This window comes from Syngnathus acus, chromosome 16 (genome assembly GCF_901709675.1).
Source record: "Syngnathus acus chromosome 16, fSynAcu1.2, whole genome shotgun sequence".
In the NCBI taxonomy this organism is placed as follows: Eukaryota; Metazoa; Chordata; class Actinopteri; order Syngnathiformes; family Syngnathidae; genus Syngnathus; species Syngnathus acus.
The window spans coordinates 8649431-8668133 of record NC_051101.1 but is presented as its reverse complement, the minus strand read 5'-3'; the positions used below and the strand labels follow the sequence as shown (position 1 = coordinate 8668133).

The 18703-nt window shown below is 37.7% G+C and overlaps 1 protein-coding gene across 4 annotated transcripts in view; it reads left to right on the top strand.

Annotated features, from left to right (window-relative positions):
* The window catches only part of cdkal1 (CDK5 regulatory subunit associated protein 1-like 1), a 130198-nt gene that overhangs the window by 98280 nt on the left and 13215 nt on the right, over positions 1-18703 (top strand). For all 4 annotated transcript variants that reach the window (XM_037273761.1, XM_037273762.1, XM_037273759.1 and 1 more), the window contains one exon: positions 3628-3690. In XM_037273761.1, coding sequence (XP_037129656.1) covers positions 3628-3690 — 63 coding nt within the window. The remainder of the gene's footprint in view (positions 1-3627; positions 3691-18703) is intronic.

The window sequence follows — 18703 nt, the reverse complement described above, 5'->3', positions numbered from 1 at the left end:
CTATCCTAAAGTGTTGCCATCATTCATCTACGCCATGATGCAAATGCAAATACATGCAGGTCTGTCCCAAATGCAAACTCTTCCTCTCTAATGAATATCAGGGGAGCCCATAATACTTGACCAGAGGCAACAGGCATTAAGTGCGAGGTTATGCTGAAGTTGCTGTCTTGGCTCAAACAGGACATGCACATGATTAATGACGTTGTTGGTATAACATAGTCCATGTTTTCTTCCTTCAGGATTCACTTTTACATGCAAGTATTTAAATGTTGCAAAATCACTTGTTCACTTGTTCTCAAAAACTATGCAAGAGGCGTTATTTTATGGCTGCACGTTATTGCATCAAACTCATCTTTGAAGTGAGACAATTTAACATGCGTCCAAAACGGACGTTTAATTGCAATCTTTGTACTATTTAATCTTTTGGTTATTTGTTTACCCTAACCTCTCTGAAGAAAATTGTAACAAAATAATTTTGCTGTTCAGTGTTTTGGAGCTTATCCATAATTATAGCATGCCCCAGTGAGATGCTGCGTATAATTACTATAATAATTTATGTACTGTATTTTCCGGACTATAAGTCGCTCCGGAGTACAAGTCGCACCAGCCATAAAATGCATAGTAAAGAAAAAAAAAGATATATATATATAGTATATATATATATATGTCACATTTTTGGGGGAAATTTATTTGATAAAATCCAACACCAAGAACAAACATGACAGGCAATTTAAAATAAAAATAGAATAGAGTTTGAAAAATAAAGCCAATTTCTTAATTCAGAAAAACATCAGCCTCATACAGATTTAATCCATATGAAATGTGTTCTCACAAAACAGCAATATCTTCACACATGCGTGCACCATGTTATTCATAAAATGAGGCAGTTTCTGAGTTGTTGGCAGTCGGGTGTGTGCCTCTGTATTGTCTGTACATGTAAGCATCCATGGAATGTCACTTCCTGTTAGTCACAGCATCTGTCTCTAGTGGCAACAACAGATGGACGTCATGGTAACAACTATCGTTCCCCATCATGTTGATGGCAAAGCCGCATAAACACATTGGCTTTGCATTGCCGGGTTGTCACTGACACAACATTGACAGCATGCTAGATTAGGTTTTCTGGTTTGAAGGCAACACACACACACACACACACACACACACACCGACACTAACACAGCTTATTCTATTACATTATTAGAACTTGGCACTTGTGCAGAAGCATTACAGTCATATTGGAACAAATGTGTGTTGTCTGTGATCTACAAATGCCAAATGTGTTTATTTTAATCAATCAACTTGATGAAAATGCTGCATTAGAAAATAAATGTAATTGATTAATTTAAACATCAAAACAAAATAGCATGCATCGTCAACCAACCCTGACATATCCTACCTGGAGCACCAAGGTTAATTGAACATGTGTAATGCTGACGTCACCATGTGATAATCTCATATTATTCCTCTGAAGATTATATTAAGAAGGAGAATCTTTATGATATCAGTATTTTATCATCGTTGACGCCTAGTTCATATTTCGGACTGTATTTGCACTTTCACTGCAGCTTCTCCTTCTGTTTAATTCACTTTATACTTCACTTTATTGAATTGTTCCGTGTAGGCCACTTGGTTTGCAGCATCTCACACTGACAAGCATCCAACAAAACATTTGCATATCCAAAATAATAGTAATGGGCAATAAATTGCATCAAATGTGTCACGTGCACCAATATAACATAGTGAAGTTTATGAATAAGTCTACAAGGCTAAAATCAGTGCATGGTTTTTGATATAGATTAAAATAACAACATTAATACAGATTACTGGTTAGCATATATGCAGTAGCTGTAGGTGGCGTGCATAATATACAGTAAGTAAGCAAATAAATAAATAAATATAATAAATAAATAAATATAATAAATAAATACACACTATGGTAGTCAGCATGTATGCAGTAGCCATAAGTAAAGTGCAAATGTGCAGTAAATAAATAAAATATATATCAGACTACAAGTCAGTCAATAAACAGTAGCTGTAGGTACCGTGCGTGCGTGGGTGCGTGTGCGCACAAGTGTACGTGAATGTGCAACAAACCACAACAGAGATGTAACCTCAGTTTAGGGTTTCTCAATCCCCGTGTAATTTACACACATACACACATGATGATGGGGGGCAAGGGGGGGGGGGGGCGCAGAATGGTTCTAAGGAGTGATGATGAGAGGATTGCTCTCACCTAAGGTGCTCCAGGCATATATGGTGAAATGTATAGACTAAGGGGGGAGGAGAAGTTGGGGAAGAGAGTGAAGAGTGAATAAGTATGAGTGAGCCCATCCTGTGGGGAAATATAGGAGATGAGGAAAAGAAATGAGCGTACCGAGGGATACGTGGAAAGCCAAAGAAAAGATTGAGAGAGCAAGAGAGGCAGGCTTTGAATCAGTGGAGCGCTCCTTGACTGAGAGTGTTAGAGGGATTTAGGTGAAAGCAAAGGAAATTCTGAGGTAGATTGACGTGAAAAATTATGATGGGTTTGGAATCCAGAAGAGCCTTGAGGGAACAACAAATGAGGACTACATTGAGAATTGTCATTCGGATGAAAAAAAAACAGAAATAAAGGGTACAATGAGGCATGAGGAGGCGATAGAATGGTTGTCATTTGACCATTCTGGAAAATGATTCTCTCCATACTTCAGTTGTTTCAAATACTAGTCATAAAAAATACCCCCTTATTACAAAACAAGATTATTTCATGTTTGCTAAAGCTTCAATGATGACTGCATGTGTCCGCAGACCAAACCTGTTGGCTTTCTGCTTCTGATGTATAGAACTGTCCCGAGGACACCAGACCAACTCTTAACTTATTAGCACTCAGTGGAATAAAGCTTAAGAAAGAATAGCAATGGTTCCAATTTTCCTGTAGCAATAGCAGCAAGTACATACGGCCTTTCCCCCTCAGCCAGACATGGCCTAATCAGTGGGTTAATTACACTTCTTTGTAACAATGTCAGCATCATGTAACTGATTGCATTAACAACCGCTGTATATCAAACAGTCACGTCTCATGCGTGTGCATCTTATTACACATCGCAAAGGTTAAAGGTGGACTTTGAGCACAAATTACATAAAAAATTACTTTCCGATACGGCTGCTAGGCAAAAGTCTCCCTCGCTTTCTTCCTCTGTCTTCATTTTATATTTTATTGAGCTACTGAATGACTGTAGGCGTTGCTGTTACTCGTAATAAGTCTTCTCCATCTGCTCAAGTGACCCTTTAAGTTAATAAGTGAAGATGTATCGCATGTCTTGCATCTTTACACCATATGCCTTGTTTTTTTTACCTTAAATTAGACATCATTAGCGTACTGGAGTGGAACAGTTTTAAGCTTTGGAATTCAGTGTTAAAATCCACATGGTTGTTGTCAAAGCTGTAAGAACAAGCCCAATGGTTTTCATATCTTTCGTTAAGTCTGATCTTCAAACCGGGTTCTTTCAGTCTGAGTTAATGGATCATAATAAAGATAAGTAGTGATAAACTAAATTTGGATTTTTCATTTGCGTTCAAGTTGCATATTGTATATCGTCTGTGTATCTTTCTTACATTTAATTTCCTATCTGTTTTTTTCAATCACAGAAGAAACAACGGACAAAAGAACTGTCTCAACTATTCCACTCCTACAACCCTTACGACCATAAGGTAAGCGTTTTTCAGTCTTTTCATTCCCCTCCATCCCATACTGACGAGTCCTTGTCCATCTCCATCACGATGCACTTGTTTCATCATCTTGTGTCTTCCTTAATCGGCCTCAGAAGAAGCCTCTCACTTGACAGCAGAAGTTGTCAGTCATCATTCATGTATTGTCTTAAGGGCTGTGATGATTTTGTTTTCTACTTATGGGGATCATCTCTTGATAGCAATCTTGTGGATAAGAGCATGTTAAGTGTTGACTCCTGATTACGATGGGGCCCCATTTTCTTTTGAGCTGGATGCTCGAAATTTAACTAAATGGTGTGGTGATCGATATTCACTGAATTCAATGAAGCATTTAGCATCAGGTGGAAGGAAAAAGCACCATCAACTAAATTAGGTGGAAAGTCTTGGTGACAATCACTCTCTTTTCTGGAAAGCTTTACTTTTCAATACAGACACCCACCTGTGCGAAGTTCTAAAATAATGAACAAAGGCAATATATGTTAGTGCAAATATATATTTTTATAGTCATACAAGTATAACAAGGAGTTTACAACACTAATACTTTAAAAATGTGGCATTGCTAATGGAGAGTGAAAATATTTGACTGGCAAATACATTAAAACATACATTTGTTCAGCTTTTTTAATAGAATGTTAAAAGGAAATCATGCACTGCAGACTACACAAGCAATATTTATGTACTTAATTTATATTTATAAAAATATAGGTCAAATGCTAAAACATAGCAGCGGCAAAATAGCATTTTCTTTTGACTTGCACATGTGCAAGTTAAAACCTGTTAGTTTTTAGTGTTTAGTCTCCGTTTATGCTGAAACATATATACAAATTGGTTTTAAAGGTATTTTCAATTACATTTTAACTCAAGTGAGAAAATATTTTCAAATGCGTTTGAACATACATCGATTTAAAGTCACAATAATACAAACATGAACTGATATGTTTCCCGCTTTCAGTAAAATTGTTTCACAAATCTGCTATCCCAACATGTCTGGTAAAGCCTTGAATGTTCCTGTAAGTCTGATTCCATTTCAACATACAAAATAAATCCCCGTGTGTTACAAGTCCAGATAACGGTGAATAATGCTTTGCTCAAAAGATCTAATGTCAAGCATGAGCCTTCCCAGATCCACCAAGGTCTTCCTGTCCTTCTCTCTGTCCATTCACTGAGGAAATATGGAGGCAAATCAGCTTTTATTAAGACCATACAGCTGATAGTCTGATATCGCTCCCTTTACATTAGATTGTAGGAGTGCCTGACCTTTTCGCTAATAGTTGTTCATGAGTTTACATCGGTGTGCTGTTTATGTACACATCTCATAGCGAGAATGCATGTATATCAAGGGTAGGGATAAATCCGCGTCTATATGGCAATTACTGCTAATATGCATTTGGCAATGTAGAAAAAGGTCATTAATAAAGGCGGAGTTGCGCAGGGGCTGTTGTGTTTGTGGGCCTTTATTGTTTCAAAGCTGCAGGCTACCAACCTAAATGAAACAATGTTGTTGTTGTTTTTTTTAATGAACTAATTGTTGTTTTATTACCAAGATTGTGTCTTAACCTCCCACGGCTAACAAAAAATCACGGAAGAAGTAAATGTCAACCTTCAATACAGACTAATATTGACACCCAATGGGATTAATGAAATATTAGCTTGCCTCTTTATTGGGCTCTCTATCTTCCTGCCATGTAGTTTATCTCAGTTAAAATGTTTTACTTGTATATATGACATTAGATTATAGATTTTTACATATATGTATGTACATACAGTGTCGAACACTGCTCCCCCGGTGTGTGTTTTAAGAGACCCGTTGTGAGTGGATGTGCCTTTGTGTGTGTTTGCAATGATTAATGTGAAGTATCCTATAGCCAGATGGCGCTGAACCAGGCCCATCCATCAGCAATGAAAAGACCAGTGGGCAGAAACCTGGCAGATCACTTTGTCTAGGGCCAGTGCCCTGCACCACACACACGCACGCACAAGCATACTCACACACACACGCTCAGTAGGATTTAAAATGAACTCGCAGCAACGCCTCATTTTGTTTGTATTGTTTTTAAATATCTGAATATTGCATTGGTTTTATAAATGGCAAGTTTCAGTTATTATTTGTTGATCCAACATGTGTGATTATATATAGCTACATTTAAGATTGGTGTTCTTGCTTGCAATTTATTACTACTCTACAGAGAATATGCTTTGCTAAGCTCAAAGATACTCTAAGGGCGTAAGATTGTATAAAAACACAATACGCAAGCTTGCACCTCTGCATTTTCTCTTGAAGCCTTTGCCCCTGAAGGCTTGGCCCTGCCAGGTCAAAGTTGTGAGACTCGTGTCGGTTGTGTGTGCGTGCATTCAGCTGGTTCTCAGAGTGCTTACAGTGCCCCTTGCCCCTGTCACCGTGCGCTGTCATAATCTCCCGAGAACACACAAATACAGATGCCCACATCCATTTTCCATGCGGTGTGCATAGGCCTGAATGACAAGAGTGACAGTTTGCCTTGCAGCTAGAGAGAAGGAACAAGCTGTCAACATGGACCGTTGCACCTGCTCAGCCCCACCGGGGACGCCCAAAATTGAGAATATAAAAAATGCAAGTTGAAGAAAGGAAATAAGGGTAGCTGGTTAAAATTGAGGCCGATAATGAAAAGCCAATAAGCAAGTGTTCATGGAAAATAAAACTTAATTGCACACAATAAATTATCCCCTCCCCACCCTCAGTTATGTGAATTCCCACATTGCCTTATAACGTTGACGTAATTATCATTTGTCACAAAGAAAGAAATACACTAGAAGAAGTTAATTAGTCTAACAAGTTTCTCTCTCCCCATTTCCCCAGCAGATCACTTTTAATATTTTCAACAATTAGTGTTCTGTTTTTCGTCCCCTTTGGGGATCCTAATTGTGTGTATTTGCTGAGGGATTTTTTCCAAGCTGCTGCTTTATATTGTTAGGAAAAGCTAACCTCTATCTTTGTCAAACTTGACATTTGCTCGCTACACTTTTTCCTCATTTTCCCTGTTAATTAATGTACTATTTGAGTAGACAAAAGCGACAATAGAACAAGACAAAACATACATTCACTGGGTTCAGTGGTTTGTTTGCTTGACATGTTCTATTTGCTTGTCATTAAAAAGTCTGCAACGATCACACTATCTTCAGAATATTGGTGTCAGATGCTTGTTAGCAACACAAATAATGTTTACCAATTCAAATTTAGATGAATAACTGAGGCGGTGCTACCAACTGTCCTCAGTCCGCTTGAATCCTTCTTTAAATCAGGTGTGCCACTTGCCGCTTATCCTATGCAGTATAATTTGAGTTGACCGCTCCATATCAAAGAATATGACGGAAAAGATGAGTTGTAAAAGTGGCACAATTCTATCATGGCTTTACATAGCAAATTCACCTTTAATAAGTTATTTGACAGGATAATGTTGCCCCTCCTTTTTGATCAAAGGCTACACAAATGGAACCAGACTGGCTGGTGTGCACTTGTGCAAAAACCTGCAATGATATTCCGCCCACATTGCTATGCTGTTTGCCAAAGACATGCCTGTCTTTTATTTTACTGTTCCACTGTAGACTTCTATAGACATGTATACTTGTGCTCAATCTGTCAAGGTTACACAACAGGGACTTATGAAACACACATGCGCATGTATGGCCTCACAAATGTTCAAAATGCACATGAGAGTCATGACTTCATTTGGAAGCCATTTTCTGTGATTGTATTCTCTCTAGCTCCTGTATGAATTGTCCCTGTAGCTTTCGATAAGTAGGCGAGATGTGAGATATAAGGAATGAGAGGGACTTTAAAATAGAATAAGAAGAGAATTATCTTAACATCAGTAGGAATAAATGCAGTCAAAAGTCAGTCAGTTGCTGAACTGAATTCTTGAGTGATTGTGTGGCTTTTATGCACATTCTCCCGTTTTGTCAATTCCAATTTGTGAAGCCTCAGATTGTGCTGTACTGTTAGTTTCAAAGAGTCCAACATGGCCCCAGCAGTCTTAATTGCGTCTTGGCCAAATAGGCGTAAAGGTTTATTATGAATGCAGCCTCATTTGCCTAATTGTTTCTCTGTCCCTGATTGCAGCAAATCCTCAGACATTTGAAGCTGGCTTCAACAAAATCATTCCAATCTATACGGGCATTCAGACACATCTCACGCTATTAACAAAAAACAGGTTTAACTTTTGTTCCGTCTTTTCTTCAGAGGAATTCCTTGCTGGTTCTGGTTCCGCCTCTATTTATTTGCGCACAAGATCACGAGGGACAGATGAATGATCCAGCTGCAGTAGTTAGGAGTAGTCACTGATGTTATGCATGTTGTATGGGCTGGCTTTTAATTCACCCTTTTCCCAATTAAATGCCTGTTTATCATTTTATCACAGACTTGCACACACAATGTTAAGACAGCCAATATCTGCAGGATTAATTCACTTTGCCTTGGGAGCCGCACACTACATTGGTTTTCTTTGTTAGGCACTTCAGCTTTTCACTAAACAAGCCATGGAGAGCTTATCGCTCACTGTGCATGTACATGTTGTTTACATGCTAACACCATTTTAAATCTTGCATTACTTATTGATTTTGCCCGGTAGTTGCAGCATTTTATCTGAAGTTGAGTTTACAGGTCGTAAACTATCCAAAATAACTTCAGAAGCAGAGGGGGGGTTCCCCATAAATGCTTAATTGATATAAGTAAATAGCAGCTCATGAAGAAGATAAGCCGCATTTAAAATGTAAAAGAGCTTTGACATTTTGGGTTTAGTTCATCATCAAGGTTTTAAAACTACTCAAGCTTTTAACATTTTTACATTCACAATATAAATACTATAATAAAAAGCTTACCTCAGTTTGCGGGCTGTGAGATCCATCTCTAGCAACAAGTGGCCCTTAACCCCTGCTTATAACACCATTTTAGCCATTACAACATATTTATGGTAAATACAAGTAATAGTGGTTTGATTAAAAGAGGTCAAGGAAAACAGACGGGCTCCGACAATTATTCTTGAATACCACATATTAATTTGGGATTAATACATTAAAGAAGAAACCAACAAAAATACCCTCAAAAAGCATTGCTGATCTAAGTATATGAGCACATGCAGTGTAGGTAAAATATAAGGACCCATCCCCAAACACACACACATAGGCACATGCAAATGTGAACATTGAAAATATAAAATAGTCATTCTCCCAGTAGTTTTCTTGAAAGTCTTGTTTCAATAGCTTACTGTTGTAGCGTGCATGTGGTTTATCATACAAACCATATAAACCTAAATAAGGTCTGCTTGTTGCTGCTCAAATATAAAAGCTAATTATTTGTATAAGACAAAATAAGTCACCTCACAAAAATACCGGGATAAATCTTCTAGTGTTTTGCAAACTTTGTTCTGCAATCACTCTGATGTCTGAGAGTTTCTCCAATTGAATAGCATGATTTTAAAAATGACAGAGATAGGTGTATGTCTTATCTGTTCATCTGTGTGGGAAAGCACCATCAGTTTGACAACATTTCAACATCTGCTTTTTCGTCTGTTGAGTCAGCAGACACTAACTCCTCACACCTGCACTTATGTTTGTGCTGTATGTACAATAAAAAAGAGCAAGCACTTGGATACCATAACACATTTAGGAATGGTGCATTCTGCAGTTTAGGCTTGTTATGGCCATGCCATGTAAAGTATTTTTTTTCTGCTTTCTTCATTATAAAAGCATACAAAATAGCTTACATGTGCTGGCGGACGGACAGACGAGTCAATTGATCTGCAAGTGTAATTTTAGGAAACACATAATAAGTGTCCACTATTATTGTGAAACTCAAACTAATCACTAATCTCTTTAGTCGTATGATTTATGGATTTTAACTTTATGCAATGTGCCCATCATCCAGGGTTTTCCCCTAAATTGTTTTTTTTTTTATGTGATGACTCTTTCTGAAAATAAGCAAAATCTTAAATGTTGGACATTTGTGACCTGTATTTAAATATATGTGTACATATATTTTTGTTTTACTTTGGCAATCCAATAATCTACACGAAAATGATAAAAAGGTGTAAACATACATTAATTGAATCAAAAGAATTAACCGAAAAATGACTCTCTGAATATTAATGGGGTTAAGAGACCTTTTTAATAGCTTTGACACCTATTCACATCTTTGCGCCTTTTACATTTATTGGCCTTTTTTCTTGGTCATCTCTCTGTGTTGTGTTTAGATTAGCGTGTTCCCTTCTGCCAAAACTGTTAATTGGCTGGTAGGAGCTAATAAATAGCTTTAATTAACAGGCCTAGTAAGATAAGGTAAGGATATTACGTATGAGATAGAAACCAAAGTGAATTGTGGAGTTGTTTCTAGATTCCCCCCCTCCTTGTTAATCAGGAAATTCAAATGAAATATATAATGAAGTTTTTAGAGCTCATGGCATGGCTTGACATTACAGTCTGATCAATCAGTGATCTCGACAGTATTTATATTCAAAGTTTATTAATGTATTTATTCATTTATTTATGTCTGTAAAAAATATCACACACGCATTCATTGGGTTATTTTATTGTTTTATTGGGTTAACTTTATTCTATTAGTGAAGTTAACTGATGACGAGTATTTCACTTTCATTTATGCAGGGTAGTATAATAGATTATATGTAATAATGATTTAATTAATCATCACAATGTGGAGTAATTAAAAGCATTGTGAAGTGTTGTTAGAAATGGATAATATGCTTTTTTATTTTCTTGCACCTGTCATTTTCCTTACACTACTTCTTTGTAATTCAATAGGCAGTTCTTCCTCAAAGTCTGGTAGAAAATGCAGCCACACCATCACTAATTTCGATTTTTAAGTTTTTGTTACAGCCACTCTTACATGTTTTTCTCCCTTTTGCTCTATTTCTTTGTCTGTCTTTTTCTTTCCTGTTCACCGTAGCTCATCTCTGAGTGTTGATATATAAGAGCCCAGACTTGTTGAAGCAGCTTGTTTGAAGTCCTGCCAGTGGGTGGAAAAGTGGACTTGGTGCTCTTTTAAACAGTAAAGCAATATCAGGGATTTTCTCCTTTCTTTGACAAGATCAGCTTAGTTTTTCATCCTTGGTTGTATTTCATGCCGTCAGAAAGGTAAATATGGGTGCAGATGTGCCGCACACTCACCTTTTGTCACATTCAGTCTTTCAGAGAGGTGTGCTTATAATACCACAATTACCGAGAGTGTTGTAATTTTCTTTTTGCATATACTGCTTATACTGACAGGTATGAGAATAAATATTCATAGTCATTAGTAGTCTTCCACTCCCATATATTTTGTCATAATTTGCAGCACTAACAACATGTGGTTTTACCACTAGAAATATACATTTTAGGGGTAAAGCGCATATGAGGAAATTAAAAAAATACACAATTATAATATAATATACTGTTTTCTGCAGTTTGTCATGGATTTACTGTATTGTATTGTATTCACACCACAGTCTCTTTATCGTCAGACTTTTATCATTCTCCCTCAAGTTACCCTTTATATATATTTAGCATAGTTATTTCAAATACATTTGCATAATTTGGAAACATCAACTACTAAAAAGGAGGCTGACTAATCTAAAAGTTTCTTTGTGTTCATCATTTTCTCTTTTTTTTTGTCACTTCCTCAAGCATCTATGCCTCTCATCTACTGTATTGCTGTCTCTATGCCTCTCATCTACTGTATTGCTGTCATACTATTAACGCAAGTGTGTCCATTAAAAGGTAAGAGCAGCAGCCTGCAGGCTTACCAGACTATGTGATGACAGCTCCTGCTGACTGAAGCACTGGAGATCAAAGTACTTGAATTGACCACCTGTGCATGTGTCCATGTAGCTTCACTTGTCTGTGCATGGTACATACGATTGCTTTGGAGCAAAATTGTAATCATAGCATTTATTTAGTAATGTATTATATAATAATATTGTCATCTGACATCAAGCAGGGTCTTCAAGACCGAATCTAAATGTAATGGTGCTTTTTTATTTCAAGTTCCCATAGCACTTGGCCTGATTAGAGAAATGTTCAAATGTGGGCGTTGCATGTGTTTTTTGTTTTGCATATCCGTACTCTGAGGCACACCACAAGGCCACATTGTAATTGAGTTGTTTGGAGAGTGTTTTTTGATGAAGACAAAACACACCCTGACAAAGTCCTCAAGCGAATGTTAAAATAAAACACACTCGCTAAAATTAATTTGCCAGGAGTAAACAGGGCGGTGTATTGGATGTGTGTAGCAGCATCATCATTTTTTTCCCTTGTGGGGAAAGGTGAGTCATTGATTTGGATGAATAAACTGCCAGTTGTTTTTGCATGCCTTCCATTTGATCTGATCTGCCAAATTTTACTTTTACTATTCATTTTGTATTACATGGACATACTGCAGGGAGTTCGTACATTGTAGTATATATCTGTTCCTATGCTAATGCTGAGGATACAATCTATTTAGATGATGAACGTTTATAAATCCTAAAATGAAATAAAGTAAAAGCAGGAACCTAAAGATAACAATTTCTTACCTTTCTGTGGCGTGCACATTGGAAATGGTGCAAAGTAGTTATCTTCGTGCTGTTTGCAGCAACAAAATTACATAGGTGGGGATTGCCGTAAACTGAGGGCCCTCGTATCATTGCCAGCACGACCAAGTTATCGTAAGATCTGTGTTGCGGCGGTGCATCTTACTCTTTGATGAAACTATGGAGGGCTTCTGGAGGACAGGGGGTAGTTGATTAATCTGATGTTGTATGAATTCATTTCCACTTGCACTGACCTGTTTATGGCTAAAGGCCCATTGACATTAATGTGTGAAGGCTCATGCTCATTAGGAAGCGAATGTATAGAGCTGGCGAAACCGCCATCAGCTGTCGTCAGCCACATAGGCCACATTCACCACAAGCTAATCTGCCAGTTTACATGGTCTATCTTGTGGCCTTTATCATATGTGAGAAGATGGAACAATGGATTCACTGATACAAACAAGGTCACGACATTCTCACAGTACATTGAAAGCTCACATTGACAGCTTGAACATTGTTTTGTTTTATTTGTTGTCTTACGTGCTTACTTGCACACCCAGCTGCTCTGTTTTAGGAAATATTTTTGACAATTTTTAGATGATCTCTTATCAGATGTTTTAAAAAAAATAAATAAAATCGGCCTGGACAATAATTGGTCTATCCCTACCCCACATGACCAATCAGCCCTCACTTAAATCCCCTTGATGCATTCATGTATCCGTTGGATTGAGTATAAACCAATCAGTCATCCTTGGAGAGCGAGGCACAAGGATGAAGTAATTGAATGCCGACGGTTGTTGTGGCAAAGCTTAGCCGCACATTAAATCAATATAAATGATCAAACAGTCAATGTTTTTACATCATTCTATGATATACTCAGTTGAAGTCAGAACCGTAAGTCAGATTTGAGCTCCCAGTCTGCTTCATTGAACTCTGCTGAGTGCTGAAGGTTTTCTTTTGTCTTGTCTGCCTGTTGGTTTGAAAGACACAGCTGCACATTAGCAGTCTCCCTTCTGTCTGATTACTACCTGCTCCGTTTGATGAATGTGCACGAGTTGTGGGTGTGTGCTCTCTGAGTCAGTTTGAACTACAAGTTGCCCCGCCACCTCCCCCAGGATAAATCAATCAACACCATAGAATTGCTAATATCACGCTCATTTAAGAGCTGTTTTCTCCTTTAAGTCACATCTTGCTGAATGCAATATGACTTTTACTGCAAATAATTTGGGCTTCTCCGTTTAGATTTTTGCTTTGTAGATTTAGACTCAATTTTATTCATCCCCTGGGAGTGCGCCCTCAGGAAATTCTGGTTTCAGTAGCTCACATAGAAAGAGTACAAAAGAGAACATTACACATGAGTAAATTTAGCTATTAGGTGATACAACTTGTTCATGTTCCTTCCAACTGTTCATGTCCCGTGTCTTTGTCACATATATTAATATGGAAGCTTACTTGTCATGCTGTAGTAGGCACATTGTCCATACAGTGGCCAGTAAGCATTCTTACACACCACAATGGCTTTTTTCTCCGCCTGTGGCAACTGAACGGCCACGACACATTAATCTCCTCCTCGCCCTGAGTAAATTTGATATAATTAACCATTTGCATTTATGTGGAAACCAGTTAATCTTAATATAATTTATACAGTATTTACACATACTGTAATTCTTATTATAACGACTTATTTTTGAGCTTCCACACCTTTTCAGATTCTATAGATTTCACACCGATTCATAGTGATGCATATAGAGTGAGATGAGCTTTAGTCCTGGTGCACACTAACAAAAACATTTCATTCACACAAAAACAAGACGGATTTAAGCATGAGCGAGAAAACTAGAAGCTATGACTAAATTCCAAAATTCTAGAAAAAGTCTAAAATAAAATTGATTAACAACAGTTTAAACATATTTTGCTTTGTGAAATAAGAACAAGTAGAATACAATATGTCGTCTCGTTCTACTTGGAAACATGGCTTCTCAATTCTGGGTTTATTGATTTGGATGTCAATATTTGAATCAGCCAGGCCGATTCCCACCATAAGTGGGAGGCTAATAGTTCAACAACTTCAATACTGCTTTGCCTCTGAAAGAAATGCATAACTTTGTTTGCGATTAAAGCCAGACTGTAAATTAAATTTGTGTTTGATCTCAAGGCAGGAGTGTATAGATTTGTACTTCCAGCTCTTTTGGGATTCATAGAAAATTAGGATTAAAAGAGTGGGCAACATCCATTCCAGAGTTTCCAACACACTGACACAAATCTATCCACAGTTATTGAAATGATACATTGGGGAAGAGCTAGGTATAATTCTTCATATGTAAAGTTGCAACTTGATTAATGTAACAATAACAAATTTAATCCAAACTTGTTAAGAGTTAGTGGACTGAAAACGCAACTAAGGTTTCAGGGAAACAAATTGTTGTTTTACTATGCCAATAATTAATTGGGTATTATTTCCTGTAGGCAATGTAACGTTTATGTTGTATTCTTCTGACACACTAATAATCTGTAGACGATCTTTTTCTTGCTGACCCGGCCGAAATGTCTCTCTGCATAAATTACTCTGGTCACCTCGGGCTTAGCATCTCTCTACAGGGAGCTACATTATGTGAGCTCCATGCTTCCCATATACTCTGACCTATAGAGCCCATGTGCTGAGCTATCAGGGCTTTCCAACCTAATATTTTCTCCACACTGCACAATGTCTGAACCAATAAAATCCCTCTGGCTCTGCATTTGGTTCTTAAACTTTTCCATTTCCCAAACCTGAATTGTTGGACAATACTCAGAATTTGAAGTGTACACACACTATAGGGTTACACAACATTTAAGGCATATATGTCCCCCTGGAAATTTTGATTAGGCGAGAGAAAGACAAGAGTTCTGTCGTTTGGCTGTTTTTATTTTCTTTTGTTTTTATTCTGCATTATATTATTGACTTCCAATGAGAAATCGGATTTGTTGATTACCCAATAAAATAAGGTTAAGAAGATATTTGTGGCATCAATAAAACATGAAAAATATTTTCTTAGCACCTATTTAATGTCTTATATTTTAAATCTATATTTCAGTTATTAATAAAAGCCAGAAGAAGGGAAAACAGCAATAGGGTACACACCAAAGATGATATGCAGGCTTTAAAGCCAATCAAACATAAGAAGCAAGAGATCCTTTCCTTATCCAAAGAGCCACCAGGATGGCCTTGTAACCTAGAGTTTTTCCCCCTCCCTTATCGAAACGCATATATTTCTCTCCTACTTGGGGGCTAGCCTCCAATTGTAATCAGACGTGTTTGCTAGATTGCTTTTCCTCCGCTTGTATGATTTGCTGTCTTCAGGTGGGGCCTCCAGTAATCATAATCATACTCCAAGCACCAAGGCATTATTTTCCACCTCAATTATAGATTAATGTGGATGTATAGTTCTGTGCATTACATGTTCACTTACTTATTCCGCCGTTCGTTCTCCCTCAGACACAAATTCAGTCCAAGGCCTCCAGGCCCACACAGACATAATGGACAATCAGCCTGACAATCACAGCCTACCTCTGATTGATGCGGGAGCTGCAAACATATAGGCGCTCTAATGCCAGAGGCTGGTTCCCCACAAGCTTTGCACATAATCACATACACGCGTATTCACACACTCCCATCATTCAATGAATAAATATTTATTTTTGTGACTGCATATTTTTTTAAGCCTGTCTTGCACAGGTGAGTAACTTATGATTGGACCTTACAGAACCAAATAACATGGCTGCTCATTATTGGCTCGGCAGTACTCGCCTCAGTTTCGGACAGTATGATTTCCCACTTAAAATTGTGCTGTAAGAAACTGTAAAAAAATATATTATTATTTGGTTTCAGTGGGGTGCACTTGTCCCGCCTTACAGTATATTAAGTGGACATATTCAGTCAGTACAACAGTAAGGTAACATAAAAGTGATATATTTTGAGGTTACTTGAAATAAAAAACCTTCTGCATGCATGCATGGAAATGATACATCAATCTCATCTGTCAGTCACACAATGGGGAGGTAGAATATATTTTTGTGTTGATGAGCTGAATAACTGCTGCAATCAAGAGTGAATGTGCATTTGTGTTTATGCTTTAATTGTGTGAACATGCAGTATTTGCTTCTATCAGGACCATCAAGTGTTCATGTTAAGGACATAGGAACACCCTACCTGACACCCAATTCTTCACTTAAATGTATGACATGTCTCTCAGCTCAAACTTGTTTTGTTGACAGTGATTAATTGTGGACTTACACATATTCATATATCACATATTGCATCTTCTGTTATTGACTCATCCACACTGTTCTCTCTCTTCTGCAATCTTCTTTCAGCAGTCTTACTAAAACAGAACTTATATTTTGCCTCTTCTCAATGACTGTTAAACTCTCCCTACAAGGAGCCATACAGGGCTGACTTTGAGGGAAGATGGAGATTTGTGTGCAGCGCTGTCGGTTTTTATGTACATAATACATTTGCATTGGTTTGACAAGAAGAAGGCCAATGAAATTCCACACTCTTCACTGGGATTGTATGTGTGTGTGTTATCAGTAGACTGAAAGTGTGCATAGGAGAGATAAGGACTAGATAATGAATTGAAGCGATGGGTGAAGAAATAAAAACGTGTGGGTCGGTCAGACACAATTATGCATTGGTGGAGGTGCAAGATCTTTTCAGTCCTTTTTCAAGTCAAACACAAGATGATTAAAAAATTAAAGATAAGAGGGCAGTGTAATTTTGTAAGAAACCTATAAATGATCAATTCATACTTTCTTTGTTCAAAAGAGTTGCATTGTTTGCATACATTAATGTTACTTGCCCTCTTTTCTCCCACATAAATTTAGTTGCAGCAGTCCAGCTGCCATTCACTGTGGTTTGCCATATTCTGTTTGCATCGCTTAAAAAGCCAACAAGGTGGCAAGGGATTTTGCATGCTGTTTGAGTGACTTGCTCCTTTATTTATGACACAGATAAAAACATTGATTACAAATTCAAAGCCACGGTGCTGTCATTACCCATGTTAAGATCTGGATTAATTAGCAATTAAACTCATGATCCCATAAATCTGTTGCGGATCTGCCATGTACCAAGGGATGTTGTCTTCTGGATGTTGATGTAAATTAAAACTCACTGTGCGAAGACATGCCATTTGGTGGCCTGCTATTCAAACAACTGTGTAAACACAAATCTAAATACGCTCGGTCTGCAGCAGGAAGTGTACAAGTGAAGGCCTACTTAAATTATTTTGCATGCAAACACACAGAGTTCACTGTGTATTTGACATGGGAAAATCACCAACTTTTGATTTGCTGCAAACATATTTTTGATGCAGGGATCCGTCCATGTGTGATACTCCCTTTCGCACGTACACTAAGCCGAGATCATTGCAGCTTGCTGCTTACTTAGGTGAGGATCATTAAGGTAGGCAGATGCACATAACACGTATCACCTACTACTAAGTCAACCACTCCATCTTTAAATTGGAATATAAAATTTCTTGCCGCAAATTAAAAGTCTCCAACTGGTCAGCCACTGCTCATTTCGGCTATTTAAAAACATTTATAAATAATTTGCCTTAGACTTAACATACTGTGTTTACAAAATCAATATATGTATACCAAACTAAACAAGCCTCCTTGCCAAATAAAATAAGAAAACAAAGTTCTTCGCCTCATGAGCTCAGGATTTAGTCCACAAGTCCCACAAAAAAAAAAAAAAGACATCTGCCTCCAATCCAAAGTAGCAAAAATCCAAATGTTTGCCTTGCGTTAATCACGTTCAAAGGGTTTGTACCCTCTGAATTTTGCTTTGTTTGCTAAAGTCTGTGATTTATTTAAGCCTTTGGAGCTTGTCAACGTGCTAGTGCAGGTGGTGGCTATGTTAGAACACTCACATTCCAACGTAACATAGATAGGACTTGATCTTAAAAACTCAAAGGGGGAAAGTAGGAAGGGAGGGCAGATGTCTGCGGAAATGCAAGTGTTCAGAGCCTTACTTCTAAGGCATTCAAAGACGGATTGCTTGGAAAGTGATCAGTCAGATCCGTTTTCAAGTATAGGGTGCATTACAAACGGTATCAAAATGCAGTTTGCGGTCATTTGGCCTGCAGGACATCTTATACCTTCCTGTTTTCTTGCTGCTCAGTTCAATGGGTGCAGTGCCTTCAAAAATTGCCAAGTTTGGGGGTTGAGTCTGTGAATGACAAGACCATTTGCATTCCTCTACCAGGCCAGGCTTTGGCAACATTTCAGCATGAAGATCCAGCCTTAAAAGCACGCACAAAATGGATGATTAAGATATTTTGGGGAAAATATATTGGAAAATAAAGAAGACTGTCAAAGTCTGTCCTCTGTATTCATGGTTGCAAAACTTGCAATCATTCAATTTTGCTATATCCTGCATCAAAGTTATTTGATTAACAGGATCCTCTCCCAGAATTTCT